Source organism: Drosophila gunungcola, unplaced genomic scaffold, assembly GCF_025200985.1.
Source record: "Drosophila gunungcola strain Sukarami unplaced genomic scaffold, Dgunungcola_SK_2 000088F, whole genome shotgun sequence".
In the NCBI taxonomy this organism is placed as follows: Eukaryota; Metazoa; Arthropoda; class Insecta; order Diptera; family Drosophilidae; genus Drosophila; species Drosophila gunungcola.
Genome location: NW_026453250.1, coordinates 21,141 through 37,572, shown reverse-complemented (window position 1 = coordinate 37,572; position 16,432 = coordinate 21,141). Strand labels below are relative to the sequence as shown.

General features: G+C 37.3%; 2 protein-coding genes across 2 annotated transcripts; both read left to right on the top strand.

The window, feature by feature from the left end:
- The first annotated feature begins 219 nt into the window (after positions 1-219).
- LOC128264988 (paraplegin) lies at positions 220-4,787 on the top strand. Its single transcript, XM_053000735.1, has 7 exons — positions 220-604; positions 810-1,250; positions 1,308-1,676; positions 1,737-2,273; positions 2,335-2,605; positions 3,111-3,646; positions 4,474-4,787. Exons 1-7 carry the CDS (start codon positions 464-466, stop codon positions 4,633-4,635), a joined length of 2,457 nt encoding a protein of 818 aa, XP_052856695.1. The 5' UTR covers positions 220-463; the 3' UTR covers positions 4,636-4,787.
- Positions 4,788-8,475: 3,688 nt separating this feature from the next.
- Positions 8,476-16,335, top strand: LOC128265010 (circadian clock-controlled protein daywake). The gene is made up of 3 exons (XM_053000776.1): positions 8,476-8,636; positions 15,531-16,023; positions 16,080-16,335. The coding sequence occupies exons 1-3, from the start codon at positions 8,549-8,551 to the stop codon at positions 16,279-16,281; spliced, it is 783 nt and encodes a 260-aa protein (XP_052856736.1). The 5' UTR covers positions 8,476-8,548; the 3' UTR covers positions 16,282-16,335.
- Positions 16,336-16,432: the final 97 nt, after the last annotated feature.

The window sequence follows — 16,432 nt, the reverse complement described above, 5'->3', positions numbered from 1 at the left end:
GTAATTTATTAATGCTAAAGGCAAAATATTTTTATTGACTTCAGAAGAAAATTAGTTTATTTATTGCAAAGCACACAAATAAAAAGAGCCGTTTTTTAGAGGTAAATTCTTTAAGACATTTAATGAAGTATAGATAAAATGTATTTTAACGGTCAAAAGCAAACGTTTCATAATTTAGTGTGCCCAGACCATTTTCCGTTTACTTTTGCGAGGCGTTTTGATATTCTGGGCGGATCAAGTCCGCGTGCACACTATTTGCGGCAAACTAAATTTCGTGTGTTTTTATTTTAATTAAGTCATTCATTTTTGGGGCCGTCTGAAAGAGTGGCCAAGAGTTTGGGAATCCCTTGCCCGTAAGTCAGTATTCCCAGGAGCTGTCGCCCTGTATTTGGCCCTGTCAACGAATCAGAGTTACGTATTGGGATTCGGAGGAGTTACGTAGTCGTTCCGGGGATTTGGAGAAATGATGTTGAAGGGCCTGCGGCATGTGCGGAATGTGCTGCAGCGCAGTGGCCACCAGATGGCCACCCAGATCCGCAGTGCCACGGGGCGGCCCCAAGGGATTCAACGTGAGCTGTCGCTCCTCCAACTCAGCCGGCGACAGGTGGGTTAAGTACCAGATCGCAGCCCCAATCCTCTAGAGAAGTGGTGCGCCAAACTGTCTAATGACGGTGCATTTGCCAACACAATTTGTAATAAAAGAAATGAAACATTGTTTGTGTCAAGCTGGTTACAGCTTGTTTACTTATGTGTCTCCCTGTACCCAAATCCTCTAGAGACTTAATCCGGGTGTGCTTCCTCCTTTCCAGGTGATGCAGCTGCAGGCGGAGTACAAGGCGATTGTGGGCGTGATAGCCCGCTCCCTGCAACTGACGCCCCAGGAGGTGCGTCTAATGCACCTGCGCAGCCTGTCCTCCTCCGGAGGAAAACCTCCTCCTCCAACTCCCAATCCCAATCCCTCGGAGGAGGACAAGGCGGCAAAGCCCGCCAAGACTGAAGAGGATTCCGCCACGGAGAACAAGCACAAGCCAGCTGGCGAGAAGAGCAGCAAGGCACCTGGAGAGGAGACCTCCAGCAGCAGCAGCAGCAGTTCCACTGGCGAACCCGGCGACGATCCCAACAAGAACAGCAACGAGAACGACGAGAAGATGCGTTCCGTGCTGACCAAGGCCGTGCTCTGGCTCTTCACCATCTACATGTTCGTGGCCTTCTTCTCCCTGCTGATTACACCGCGCTCCGAGAGGCCAGAGGTTAGCCCATAGTCCATAGAATCCATAGGTAACCAACTAATTCCGTCCTCCAAACAGGGCTCCACGCGCTACGTGTCCTGGAACGAGTTCGTCCATCACATGCTGGCCGTGGGCGAGGTCAAGGAGCTGATCATACGACCCGACATGGAGATGGTCACCATCATCCTGCACGAGGGAGCCGTCATCAAGGGCCGCAAAGTGACCTCCACCATCTTCCACATGGCGGTGGCCGATGCCAACAAGTTCGAGGAGAAGCTGCGCGAGGTGGAGAAGCGGCTGGGCATCCAGGATGGGGTGCCGGTGACCTATGACCGCCAGACGGACACCACCGGCCGCATCCTGATGCTGCTGCTCGTCTGCGCCCTGCTCATGTCCATTGCCACGCGGATGAAGAGCATGAAGAGTCCGCTCAGCATGGATTCATTTGTGGGTAGTGTTCATCTCATCGAAGGGTAACCTAACTCAAAGCCTCTTAATCCCTGGCAGAACCAAATGGGCCGCGCCAAGTTCACCCTGGTGGACCCCTTCGATGGCGGTCGTGGCGTGCTCTTCCGGGACGTGGCCGGTCTCAGCGAGGCCAAGCAGGAGGTGAAGGAGTTCGTGGACTACCTGAAGTCCCCGGAGAAGTACCAACGGCTGGGTGCCAAGGTGCCGCGTGGAGCCTTGCTCCTGGGTCCCCCGGGATGCGGCAAGACGCTGCTGGCCAAGGCGGTGGCCACCGAGGCCCAGGTGCCCTTTCTCAGCATGAACGGCTCCGAATTCATCGAGATGATCGGCGGCCTGGGTGCGGCCCGTGTCCGGGATCTCTTCAAGGAGGGCAAGAAGCGGGCGCCCTGCATCATCTACATCGACGAGATAGACGCCATCGGACGGCAGCGTTCGGGCACCGAGAGCATGGGACAGGGCAGCTCCGGCGAGTCGGAACAGACGCTCAACCAGCTCCTGGTCGAGATGGATGGCATGGCCACCAAGGAAGGCGTGCTCATGCTGGCCAGCACCAATCGGGCCGATATTCTGGACAAGGTATATGTCGTCATCCACCATCATTGGATATTGCCGAGCTATAGTATATACTTTTATGTAGGCCCTTCTGCGACCCGGTCGCTTCGATCGCCACATCCTCATCGATCTGCCCACGCTGATGGAGCGCAAGGAGATCTTCGAGAAGCACTTGTCGTCGGTGAAACTGGAGTCGCCGCCTGGCACTTTTTCGCAGCGCCTGGCCCGCCTAACGCCTGGTTTCTCCGGAGCGGACATCGCCAACGTTTGCAACGAGGCCGCCCTGCATGCGGCTCGCAATGTACAGAAGGAGGTCAGCAGCAAGAACCTGGAGTACGCCGTGGAGCGGCTAGTGGGTAAGTTACGCGCCAGATCGCCTGAAGATATCTGGGATAGCATCAAAGGGTTTAGGGGACAGTAATGGTGATTCGTGAAAACAAGGGCCACTTTTTGTGAATTTTTAATGAAACAGTTCAAATCTATTCCTAAAATACTATGGTACCTTTTAGAATGATGTCTAAAAAACATTCTGTTCATGGTGAAATATTTAATAATACTGTAATGGCTGGGTTAAGTAAAAGGTACATGAAGTAACAAACAATTTTAAATACACTCAAGCACTAGAAATCAAAATAATAAGTGCATATGAACTAAAATTTGAAGTAGTTAAAAAATACCACATTTAATTACTTAGGTACGTATATAGATAGAAGTATGTAGATACTCCACATCACTGTACCTTCGTCAGTGTTCCAACGATCGGCAAGTTGCATTCAATAAAAATTAAAGAAAAGAATTAGAAAAATATTACATTTTGAATCCAACTCCCCCTTAATTAATAATTATTATTATCAATTCCAGGCGGCACCGAGAAGCGTTCGCATGCCCTGTCGCTGGCGGAGCGCAAGGTGATCGCCTACCATGAATCCGGACACGCCCTGGTGGGCTGGATGCTGCCCAACTCGGACATCCTGCTGAAGGTCACGATTGTGCCGCGCACCAGTCTGGCCCTGGGATTTGCCCAATACACGCCGAGCGAACAGCACCTGTACAGCAAGGAGGAGCTGTTCGACAAGATGTGCATGGCGCTGGGCGGTCGGGCGGCCGAGAATCTGGTCTTCAATCGGATAACGACGGGCGCCCAGAACGATCTGGAGAAGGTCACGAAGATCGCGTACTCGCAGATCAAGAAATTCGGCATGAGCGCGAATCTGGGACCCATTTACGTCCGGGACGCGGATGAGACGGAGGGCGGCGGTGCGATGGGCAGCGGTGGCAAGAAGCCCTTCTCGCGGGCCATGGAGAGCCTGATCGATAACGAGGCGCGCCATGTGGTGGCCACCGCGTACCAGACCACCGAGGGCATACTCACCACGCATCGCGATAAGCTGGACAAGGTTCGTAGGCACCGCTTCCTTGCTTTTCTTCTTTTAAACTGGGTTGTCCCCAGGGGCATTTTGGGAGTATGCTAAAAAGAAGGGTTTCAAATCATTTAAAATACAGGCTTGACATTTAGGGGCTTACTCTAGTTCCAGCGCAAAGAAAAGCGAATGAATAGTTTTGACTTTGACTTTTGACACATTTAAGTAATTTGTTTATTAAAACATACTTAGAAGGTATTTTGTAAATGATCTGATGATTTTGTTTTGTGACCAAAATTATAGAGACCATTAATTAACACTATAGACATGCCTTTAATAAAAGGATTTTCAAAAATTTTGGCAGCATATTAAATAGAAGGGCTTAAAATCATTAGAAATACAGGTTTCACATTTAAGGTTACTACGTTTACAAATGCATTAAATACGCTTATACATATATTAAATATTTTATTGGTACAGGAACTAGTCGTACGTTTTTTAGAACTTATGATGATGACGATTATAAGTCTGGTTGATTAATAGTTAATCAATATCTCTACTGAAACGAGTTAAATTTCGTCACTTGCTTTTTTAATCAAATCGTTTATGACTGACGCATCAAATACGCGTTTACATATATTTATTATTTTATTGTTACAGGAAGTAGTACGTTTTTTAGAACTTATGAATATGAGGATTATACGTCTGGTTGATTATCACTAATGAATCGAGTTATATTTCGTCACTTGTCGTTTTGTAATCAAGTCGTTTATGACAGAGTTTTTTTTTATGGATAGCCTTTAATATACATACGTTACCGATTGTTATTTCCTCTAATTCAACTCTATACCCAAATGTTTTAGCTGGCTGAAGCCCTGCTGGAGAAGGAGACGCTGGACTACGACCAGGTGGTGGAGCTGATTGGACCGCCGCCACACGATCTGGGCAAGCGGCAAGTGGACGGCGTGGAGTTCGAGCAATCACTGAAAAACCTGGGCAGCAGCACGGACGCCACCAAAGTGTGAAACTGGAACTCTGAGTTGAAACCAGGTTCAGGTTGAGGTTCAGAATCATAGTCATAGTCATACGCCACGTGTCCCAAGTCGCTCACCTTTCCGCCCGCCCCTGGTTCATGTTCGTTGAATGTAAATAAAGTTGTTTACCTTTTCTAAAATGACTCCAAGCCGTGTTCATTATCTAATTGCCCGCTAATAAGGCAAGGCGATATCTAACTACCTAACGGATAACACTGTATCCAACTCCAGTAGTCATAAACTCCCGAAAATGATAAGAACAAATGGCAAACAAATTGTTATGTATTCTTTTGTTAAACTGAAAGCAATATATTAAATTGTATTTAAAAAAAATTATTGTGTATATAATATTCTTTGTAAACTAAGTTGGAAATCTAAATCTTATTAATTGATCTTGCACTTAGAGTTCCACAGTTTGATTTCTTTTCAAATTAAAATAGGTTAATGAAAGAATGTTTGCCCAAGCGAAGCTCCTTTTGGGGAGATCCATCACCATTATTTCTTACTATTCCAATAGATAATATCCCCTGCGGATCAGGGTATACGGGTGTATAATCGGCGTCATCGCACCGACATGGCAGGAGATCAAAGTTTAATTCCACACCCGTCCAAGCTGACCTAGAACTTGACACGCACTGTCAATTGTCAACTGTCAATTGGCTGAGCAAACCCAATGTCCCAGTGACGGATCCGATGGTCACCTGATGGCAGCAGCAATCCAGCTGCTCCAATTCCATATCCAAATCGGTTATAAGTTACTCTTGATTGGGAATACATTAAGGGTTCTACGGCAATAAGCTACTCTTTAGGTAAAATTGGTATAGGTTTTTTTTGTAATTATTCAATAATTGCGTATTGAAAATCCATCATTTTGAATATTTTTATAGGTAATTCTAACTAGTATCTTATTTGACTAACATTTGAACCATACGATATCTCCAAGTCGAGTACCCGTAAGATCCATTTTTACGGTAGATCAGAGGTCTACGCAAATATCAGGGTCTACCACATTTATGTTTATTTGCCTATATGGGTGCATTTCTAAATACAACTAAGATGATAGAATCTCTGGCAGAGATTTTGAGAGAGAGAGAGATGGAGAAGAGAACCCGAAACCCGTTCTCAATTGCAACCAAGTTGAGAATCATTCAGTTTTCACTCATATTCACTTGGATTCGATTTAAGAGTCGAATATGGCTTAATCTCTTGTCACTTCAGTACTGGCAAGTTACTTACTTTTCAGTTACCTACTTAAACTGTGCATAATGAATTATGTAGTAAGGGAAATGTAAACTACAGAAATTTCAATAATTTTCAGATTATATTACATATGAAATACCAAATCGGGCTTTGTAGTTTTGTTTGGAATTAACAAACAAGTTTTAAGGGGAAAAATTGTTTATAGATGGAATTATAATATAATTTGAATAAAAAAATATTTTAATTTTATTTGACTAATTATAAGTTCAAATTAATGTTCGGAAAGTACTAAGCCCCCGATCAAAATCTTGGAATCCCCAACTCGCCAAAAATTTTCTAAGCCATATTAAAATAAAGTTTCATGCCGGTACTGTCGCGTTTAATTGGATCTAGTCCCAGAATCGCACTTGAACTTGCACTTGGCTTTTAGAGGATGCATAAATAGGCCCGGCTTGGGGTTGAAGTTTGTCAGTTGTCGCTCGGCTAAATCAGAATTCAGAAATCAGATTACGGAGTACGGAGAAAATGCAGCTAACCGGTGCCTCAATATTCCTTGTGTGGATGGGTCTCATGTGCCTCGTTCCTTGCAGTGTCGCGGGCTCTAACATATTCCGTGAGTGTCGAACACTTTGACGAAGTGCCTCTTCGGAAAACAAATTGCCAAAACATTAATTTTTTATTTTTAATATCAAATATAAATATGAATAAAATCTTAATTCATATATATATTTCGAAACTCGTAGTTTTTAGCCCATAGCATGCTTCTAAAAGATTGTGGCTTAAATTTCTTTGATCTTAGTTTAAATATTGGCTTGTAATTTAGGCGACCCATACTACTCATCCACAATCGGTTCAGAAAAATTAATTTTGTTTTGATGGAAAAACCGATTTTTAAAAATCGATATTTTGAAGAAATTAATTTTTTGATCAGTTTTTGCATTTTTGATAAAGGTACATCATCATTTTTTGCAGAAATTTGAAGATCTGAAAAAATTTTAACTGTGAATGACATTTGATTGGAAATTTTATTACGAATTCAACGGTGTATGACATTCCACATTTTGACCATTATTTCCCAGAGTTTTGACACAAAAACCAAGTTTTTAATGTGTTTTTTGGGATTTTTGGCGATTTTTCAAACAAACCTATTTCTGAAGAGTCTTTTTGCTGTAACTTTTCCAAAATAAGAACCAAAGTCAAAAGAGTTGCTATTTTGAACAGTTGGCAACCTATACCATCCATCCCTGATCGATTGAAAACAATTTATTTTGTTTTGACAAAAAAACCGAATTTTGAAAAACGTTTATTGAAAAATTTATTTTGGTCCAAATTTCTGACTTTTTTGTAAGGGGGTACATCATCATTTTTTGCAGAAATTTGAAGATCTGAAAAAATTTTAACTGTGAATGCCATTTGATTGGAAATTTTATTACGAATTCAACGGTGTATGACATTCCACATTTTGACCATTATTTCCCAGAGTTTTGACACAAAAACCAAGTTTTTAATGTGTTTTTTGGGATTTTTGGCGATTTTTCAAACAAACCTATTTCTGAAGAGTCTTTTTGCTGTAACTTTTCCAAAATAAGACCCAAAGTCAAAAAAGTTGCTATTTTCAACAGCTGGCAACCTATACCATCCATCCCTGATTGATTGAAAACAATTAATTTCGTTTTGACAAAAAAAACCGAATTTTGAAAATCGTTTATTGAAAAATTTATTTTGGTCCAAATTTCTGACTTTTTTGTAAGGGGGTACATCATCATTTTTTGCAGAAATTTGAAGATCTGAAAAAATTTTAACTGTGAATGCCATTTGATTGGAAATTTTATTACGAATTCAACGGTGTATGACATTCCACATTTTGACCATTATTTCCCAGAGTTTTGACACAAAAACCAAGTTTTTAATGTGTTTTTTGGGATTTTTGGCGATTTTTCAAACAAACCTATTTCTGAAGAGTCTTTTTGCTGTAACTTTTCCAAAATAAGACCCAAAGTCAAAAAAGTTGCTATTTTCAATAGCTGGCAACCTATACCATCCATCCCTGATTGATTGAAAACAATTAATTTCGTTTTGACAAAAAAACCGAATTTTGAAAATCGTTTATTGAAAAATTTATTTTGGTCCAAATTTCTGACTTTTTTGTAAGGGGGTACATCATCATTTTTTGCAGAAATTTGAAGATCTGAAAAAATTTTAACTGTGAATGCCATTTGATTGGAAATTTTATTACGAATTCAACGGTGTATGACATTCCACATTTTAACCATTATTACCCAGAGTTTTGACACAAAAACCAAGTTTTTAATGTGTTTTTTGGGATTTTTGGCGATTTTTCAAACAAACCTATATCTGAAAAGTCTTTTTGCTGTAACTTTTCCAAAATAAGACCCAAAGTCAAAAAAGTTGCTATTTTCAACAGCTGGCAACCTATACCATCCATCCCTGATTGATTGAAAACAATTAATTTCGTTTTGACAAAAAAACCGAATTTTGAAAATCGTTTATTGAAAAATTTATTTTGGTCCAAATTTCTGACTTTTTTGTAAGGGGGTACATCATCATTTTTTGCAGAAATTTGAAGATCTGAAAAAATTGGCTTTTAGAGGATGCATAAATAGGCCCGGCTTGGGGTTGAAGTTTGTCAGTTGTCGCTCGGCTAAATCAGAATTCAGAAATCAGATTACGGAGTACGGAGAAAATGCAGCTAACCGGTGCCTCAATATTCCTTGTGTGGATGGGTCTCATGTGCCTCGTTCCTTGCAGTGTCGCGGGCTCTAACATATTCCGTGAGTGTCGAACACTTTGACGAAGTGCCTCTTCGGAAAACAAATTGCCAAAACATTAATTTTTTATTTTTAATATCAAATATAAATATGAATAAAATCTTAATTCATATATATATTTCGAAACTCGTAGTTTTTAGCCCATAGCATGCTTCTAAAAGATTGTGGCTTAAATTTCTTTGATCTTAGTTTAAATATTGGCTTGTAATTTAGGCGACCCATACTACTCATCCACAATCGGTTCAGAAAAATTAATTTTGTTTTGATGGAAAAACCGATTTTTAAAAATCGATATTTTGAAGAAATTAATTTTTTGATCAGTTTTTGCATTTTTGATAAAGGTACATCATCATTTTTTGCAGAAATTTGAAGATCTGAAAAAATTTTAACTGTGAATGACATTTGATTGGAAATTTTATTACGAATTCAACGGTGTATGACATTCCACATTTTGACCATTATTTCCCAGAGTTTTGACACAAAAACCAAGTTTTTAATGTGTTTTTTGGGATTTTTGGCGATTTTTCAAACAAACCTATTTCTGAAGAGTCTTTTTGCTGTAACTTTTCCAAAATAAGAACCAAAGTCAAAAGAGTTGCTATTTTGAACAGTTGGCAACCTATACCATCCATCCCTGATCGATTGAAAATAATTTATTTTGTTTTGACAAAAAAAACCGAATTTTGAAAAACGTTTATTGAAAAATTTATTTTGGTCCAAATTTCTGACTTTTTTGTAAGGGGGTACATCATCATTTTTTGCAGAAATTTGAAGATCTGAAAAAATTTTAACTGTGAATGCCATTTGATTGGAAATTTTATTACGAATTCAACGGTGTATGACATTCCACATTTTAACCATTATTACCCAGAGTTTTGACACAAAAACCAAGTTTTTAATGTGTTTTTTGGGATTTTTGGCGATTTTTTCAAACAAACCTATTTCTGAAGAGTCTTTTTGCTGTAACTTTTCCAAAATAAGACCCAAAGTCAAAAAAGTTGCTATTTTCAACAGCTGGCAACCTATACCATCCATCCCTGATTGATTGAAAACAATTAATTTCGTTTTGACAAAAAAACCGAATTTTGAAAATCGTTTATTGAAAAATTTATTTTGGTCCAAATTTCTGACTTTTTTGTAAGGGGGTACATCATCATTTTTTGCAGAAATTTGAAGATCTGAAAAAATTTTAACTGTGAATGCCATTTGATTGGAAATTTTATTACGAATTCAACGGTGTATGACATTCCACATTTTGACCATTATTTCCCAGAGTTTTGACACAAAAACCAAGTTTTTAATGTGTTTTTTGGGATTTTTGGCGATTTTTTCAAACAAACCTATTTCTGAAGAGTCTTTTTGCTGTAACTTTTCCAAAATAAGACCCAAAGTCAAAAAAGTTGCTATTTTCAATAGCTGGCAACCTATACCATCCATCCCTGATTGATTGAAAACAATTAATTTCGTTTTGACAAAAAAACCGAATTTTGAAAATCGTTTATTGAAAAATTTATTTTGGTCCAAATTTCTGACTTTTTTGTAAGGGGGTACATCATCATTTTTTGCAGAAATTTGAAGATCTGAAAAAATTTTAACTGTGAATGCCATTTGATTGGAAATTTTATTACGAATTCAACGGTGTATGACATTCCACATTTTAACCATTATTACCCAGAGTTTTGACACAAAAACCAAGTTTTTAATGTGTTTTTTGGGATTTTTGGCGATTTTTCAAACAAACCTATATCTGAAAAGTCTTTTTGCTGTAACTTTTCCAAAATAAGACCCAAAGTCAAAAAAGTTGCTATTTTCAACAGCTGGCAACCTATACCATCCATCCCTGATTGATTGAAAACAATTAATTTCGTTTTGACAAAAAAACCGAATTTTGAAAATCGTTTATTGAAAAATTTATTTTGGTCCAAATTTCTGACTTTTTTGTAAGGGGGTACATCATCATTTTTTGCAGAAATTTGAAGATCTGAAAAAATTTTAACTGTGAATGCCATTTGATTGGAAATTTTATTACGAATTCAACGGTGTATGACATTCCACATTTTGACCATTATTTCCCAGAGTTTTGACACAAAAACCAAGTTTTTAATGTGTTTTTTGGGATTTTTGGCGATTTTGCAAACAAAACTATTTCTGAAGAGTCTTTTTGCTGTAACTTTTTCAAAATAAGACCCAAAGTCAAAAGAGTTGCTATTTTCAACAGCTGGCAACCTATACCATCCATCCCTGATCGATTGAAAAAAATTTATTTTGTTTTGACAAAAAAACCGAATTTTGAAAAACGTTTATTGAAAAATTTATTTTGGTCCAAATTTCTGACTTTTTTGTAAGGGGGTACATCATCATTTTTTGCAGAAATTTGAAGATCTGAAAAAATTTTAACTGTGAATGCCATTTGATTGGAAATTTTATTACGAATTCAACGGTGTATGACATTCCACATTTTAACCATTATTACCCAGAGTTTTGACACAAAAACCAAGTTTTTAATGTGTTTTTTGGGATTTTTGGCGATTTTTCAAACAAACCTATATCTGAAAAGTCTTTTTGCTGTAACTTTTCCAAAATAAGACCCAAAGTCAAAAAAGTTGCTATTTTCAACAGCTGGCAACCTATACCATCCATCCCTGATTGATTGAAAACAATTAATTTCGTTTTGACAAAAAAACCGAATTTTGAAAATCGTTTATTGAAAAATTTATTTTGGTCCAAATTTCTGACTTTTTTGTAAGGGGGTACATCATCATTTTTTGCAGAAATTTGAAGATCTGAAAAAATTTTAACTGTGAATGCCATTTGATTGGAAATTTTATTACGAATTCAACGGTGTATGACATTCCACATTTTGACCATTATTTCCCAGAGTTTTGACACAAAAACCAAGTTTTTAATGTGTTTTTTGGGATTTTTGGCGATTTTGCAAACAAAACTATTTCTGAAGAGTCTTTTTGCTGTAACTTTTTCAAAATAAGACCCAAAGTCAAAAGAGTTGCTATTTTCAACAGCTGGCAACCTATACCATCCATCCCTGATCGATTGAAAAAAATTTATTTTGTTTTGACAAAAAAACCGAATTTTGAAAAACGTTTATTGAAAAATTTATTTTGGTCCAAATTTCTGACTTTTTTGTAAGGGGGTACATCATCATTTTTTGCAGAAATTTGAAGATCTGAAAAAATTTTAACTGTGAATGCCATTTGATTGGAAATTTTATTACGAATTCAACGGTGTATGACATTCCACATTTTGACCATTATTTCCCAGAGTTTTGACACAAAAACCAAGTTTTTAATGTGTTTTTTGGGATTTTTGGCGATTTTTTCAAACAAAACTATTTCTGAAGAGTCTTTTTGCTGTTACTTTTGCAAAATAAGACCCAAAGTCAAAAGAGTTGCTATTTTCAACAGCTGGCAACCTATACCATCCATCCCTGATTGATTGAAAACAATTAATTTCGTTTTGACAAAAAAACCGAATTTTGAAAAACGTTTATTGAAAAATTTATTTTGGTCCAAATTTCTGACTTTTTTGTAAGGGGGTACATCATCATTTTTTGCAGAAATTTGAAGATCTGAAAAAATTTTAACTGTAAATGCCATTTGATTGGAAATTTTATTACGAATTCAACGGTGTATGACATTCCACATTTTGGCCATTATTTCCCAGAATTTTGACACAAAAACAAGTTTTTAATGTGTTTTTTGGGATTTTTGGCGATTTTTCAAACAAAACTATTTCTGAAGAGTCTTTTTGCTGTAACTTTTCCAAAATAAGACCCAAAGTCAAAAGAGTTGCTATTTTGAACAGTTGGCAACCTATACCATCCATCCCTGATCGATTGAAAACAATTTATTTTGTTTTGACAAAAAAACCGAATTTTGAAAAACGTTTATTGAAAAATTTATTTTGGTCCAAATTTCTGACTTTTTTGTAAGGGGGTACATCATCATTTTTTGCAGAAATTTGAAGATCTGAAAAAATTTTAACTGTGAATGCCAGTTGATTGGAAATTTTATTACGAATTCAACGGTGTATGACATTCCACATTTTAACCATTATTTCCCAGAGTTTTGACACAAAAACCAAGTTTTTAATGTGTTTTTTGGGATTTTTGGCGATTTTTCAAACAAACCTATATCTGAAAAGTCTTTTTGCTGTAACTTTTCCAAAATAAGACCCAAAGTCAAAAAAGTTGCTATTTTCAACAGCTGGCAACCTATACCATCCATCCCTGATTGATTGAAAACAATTAATTTCGTTTTGACAAAAAAACCGAATTTTGAAAATCGTTTATTGAAAATTTATTTTGGTCCAAATTTCTGACTTTTTTGTAAGGGGGTACATCATCATTTTTTGCAGAAATTTGAAGATCTGAAAAAATTTTAACTGTGAATGCCATTTGATTGGAAATTTTATTACGAATTCAACGGTGTATGACATTCCACATTTTGACCATTATTTCCCAGAGTTTTGACACAAAAACCAAGTTTTTAATGTGTTTTTTGGGATTTTTGGCGATTTTGCAAACAAAACTATTTCTGAAGAGTCTTTTTGCTGTAACTTTTTCAAAATAAGACCCAAAGTCAAAAGAGTTGCTATTTTCAACAGCTGGCAACCTATACCATCCATCCCTGATCGATTGAAAAAAATTTATTTTGTTTTGACAAAAAAACCGAATTTTGAAAAACGTTTATTGAAAAATTTATTTTGGTCCAAATTTCTGACTTTTTTGTAAGGGGGTACATCATCATTTTTTGCAGAAATTTGAAGATCTGAAAAAATTTTAACTGTGAATGCCATTTGATTGGAAATTTTATTACGAATTCAACGGTGTATGACATTCCACATTTTGACCATTATTTCCCAGAGTTTTGACACAAAAACCAAGTTTTTAATGTGTTTTTTGGGATTTTTTGGCGATTTTGCAAACAAAACTATTTCTGAAGAGTCTTTTTGCTGTAACTTTTCAAAATAAGACCCAAAGTCAAAAGAGTTGCTATTTTCAACAGCTGGCAACCTATACCATCCATCCCTGATCGATTGAAAAAAATTTATTTTGTTTTGACAAAAAAACCGAATTTTGAAAAACGTTTATTGAAAAATTTATTTTGGTCCAAATTTCTGACTTTTTTGTAAGGGGGTACATCATCATTTTTTGCAGAAATTTGAAGATCTGAAAAAATTTTAACTGTGAATGCCATTTGATTGGAAATTTTATTACGAATTCAACGGTGTATGACATTCCACATTTTGACCATTATTTCCCAGAGTTTTGACACAAAAACCAAGTTTTTAATGTGTTTTTTGGGATTTTTGGCGATTTTGCAAACAAAACTATTTCTGAAGAGTCTTTTTGCTGTAACTTTTTCAAAATAAGACCCAAAGTCAAAAGAGTTGCTATTTTCAACAGCTGGCAACCTATACCATCCATCCCTGATCGATTGAAAAAAATTTATTTTGTTTTGACAAAAAAACCGAATTTTGAAAAACGTTTATTGAAAAATTTATTTTGGTCCAAATTTCTGACTTTTTTGTAAGGGGGTACATCATCATTTTTTGCAGAAATTTGAAGATCTGAAAAAATTTTAACTGTAAATGCCATTTGATTGGAAATTTTATTACGAATTCAACGGTGTATGACATTCCACATTTTGGCCATTATTTCCCAGAATTTTGACACAAAAACAAGTTTTTAATGTGTTTTTTGGGATTTTTGGCGATTTTTCAAACAAAACTATTTCTGAAGAGTCTTTTTGCTGTAACTTTTCCAAAATAAGACCCAAAGTCAAAAGAGTTGCTATTTTGAACAGTTGGCAACCTATACCATCCATCCCTGATCGATTGAAAACAATTTATTTTGTTTTGACAAAAAAACCGAATTTTGAAAAACGTTTATTGAAAAATTTATTTTGGTCCAAATTTCTGACTTTTTTGTAAGGGGGTACATCATCATTTTTTGCAGAAATTTGAAGATCTGAAAAAATTTTAACTGTGAATGCCAGTTGATTGGAAATTTTATTACGAATTCAACGGTGTATGACATTCCACATTTTAACCATTATTTCCCAGAGTTTTGACACAAAAACCAAGTTTTTAATGTGTTTTTTGGGATTTTTGGCGATTTTTCAAACAAACCTATATCTGAAAAGTCTTTTTGCTGTAACTTTTCCAAAATAAGACCCAAAGTCAAAAAAGTTGCTATTTTCAACAGCTGGCAACCTATACCATCCATCCCTGATTGATTGAAAACAATTAATTTCGTTTTGACAAAAAAACCGAATTTTGAAAATCGTTTATTGAAAAATTTATTTTGGTCCAAATTTCTGACTTTTTTGTAAGGGGGTACATCATCATTTTTTGCAGAAATTTGAAGATCTGAAAAAATTTTAACTGTGAATGCCATTTGATTGGAAATTTTATTACGAATTCAACGGTGTATGACATTCCACATTTTAACCATTATTTCCCAGAGTTTTGACACAAAAACCAAGTTTTTAATGTGTTTTTGGGAATTTTGGCGATTTTTTCAAACAAACCTATATCTGAAAAGTCTTTTTGCTGTAACTTTTCCAAAATAAGACCCAAAGTCAAAAAAGTTGCTATTTTCAACAGCTGGCAACCTATACCATCCATCCCTGATCGAATTTTGAAAATGTTTTTTGAAAAATTTATTTTGGTCCAAATTTCTGACTTTTTAGTAAGGGGTATTCCCATTAAAAGAATTGTATGTGGTTTAGATTTTTATTAATAATTTATTAATTTATTTATATAAAACTAGCTTAATGTTTAAAACGAAAAGCTAACTAATATATGAGAACATTAGCAACTAAACAACTTAAAAGACTAAGTGAAATTAATACAAGTTCGATTGTTTACTTTCAGCATCGCCTTTGAAGCGCTGTAAGGTGCAGGACGAGGCGTGTTTGGTGGCGCAGGCGCAGACCTATTTCGGGGCCTTCAAGCGGGGCATTCCGGAGCGGCAGGTGGCCGGCTTGGAGCCCATCGATCTGGGCAACATGCGCGTGGAGAGCGGTGGCCACTCGGAGTCGCTGCAGTTCAAGCTGCTGATGAACAATGCCAAGCTGTACAACCTGGCCAACTCGGTGGTGGTCAAGAGTCTGAAGGGCTTCACCAAGGACCTCGCGAAGCCGCTCAAGCTGACCATGGCCATGGATGCACCGCAACTGGAGGTGCGGGCCAAGTACGATGTGGATGGCAAACTGCTCATCCTGCCCATCGTTAGCAAGGGCGATCTCACGATTCGGATGGACGAGGTCCAGATCAAGTCGAGGATTATGGCGGAGCCGGTGAAGCGGGCCGACGGCCATACATACCTCAACATCACGGACTACAAGACGATTACCAAGGCCAAAGGGTGAGAATTGCCGAGCCATTTATATGTTTTACATATTTCAAATGTCCAACCCACAGTGGTCACTTCGACATGACGAACCTGTTCAACGACAACGTGGACTTGCGGGAGAGCACCTTGAAGGTTCTAAATCAGGAGTGGAACGCCCTGGCTCTGGATGTCCAGCCGAAAATCAACGAGGCCTGCTCCAAGGTCTTCAGATCCATCGTGCAAAATCTGTGGAACAACATACCCTATGACGAATTTTTCGAAGCGGAATAACTACTGTGCCAATTAGAGCACTTTATAAGCAAGAATATAATATGTACTAAAATATGTACTAAAAATATCTATCTCAAAATAAATAAGAATATATTTAAAAAAATTACGTCTTTCCTTGTTTTGAAGAAAACACATTTTGAGTTCAAAGTTG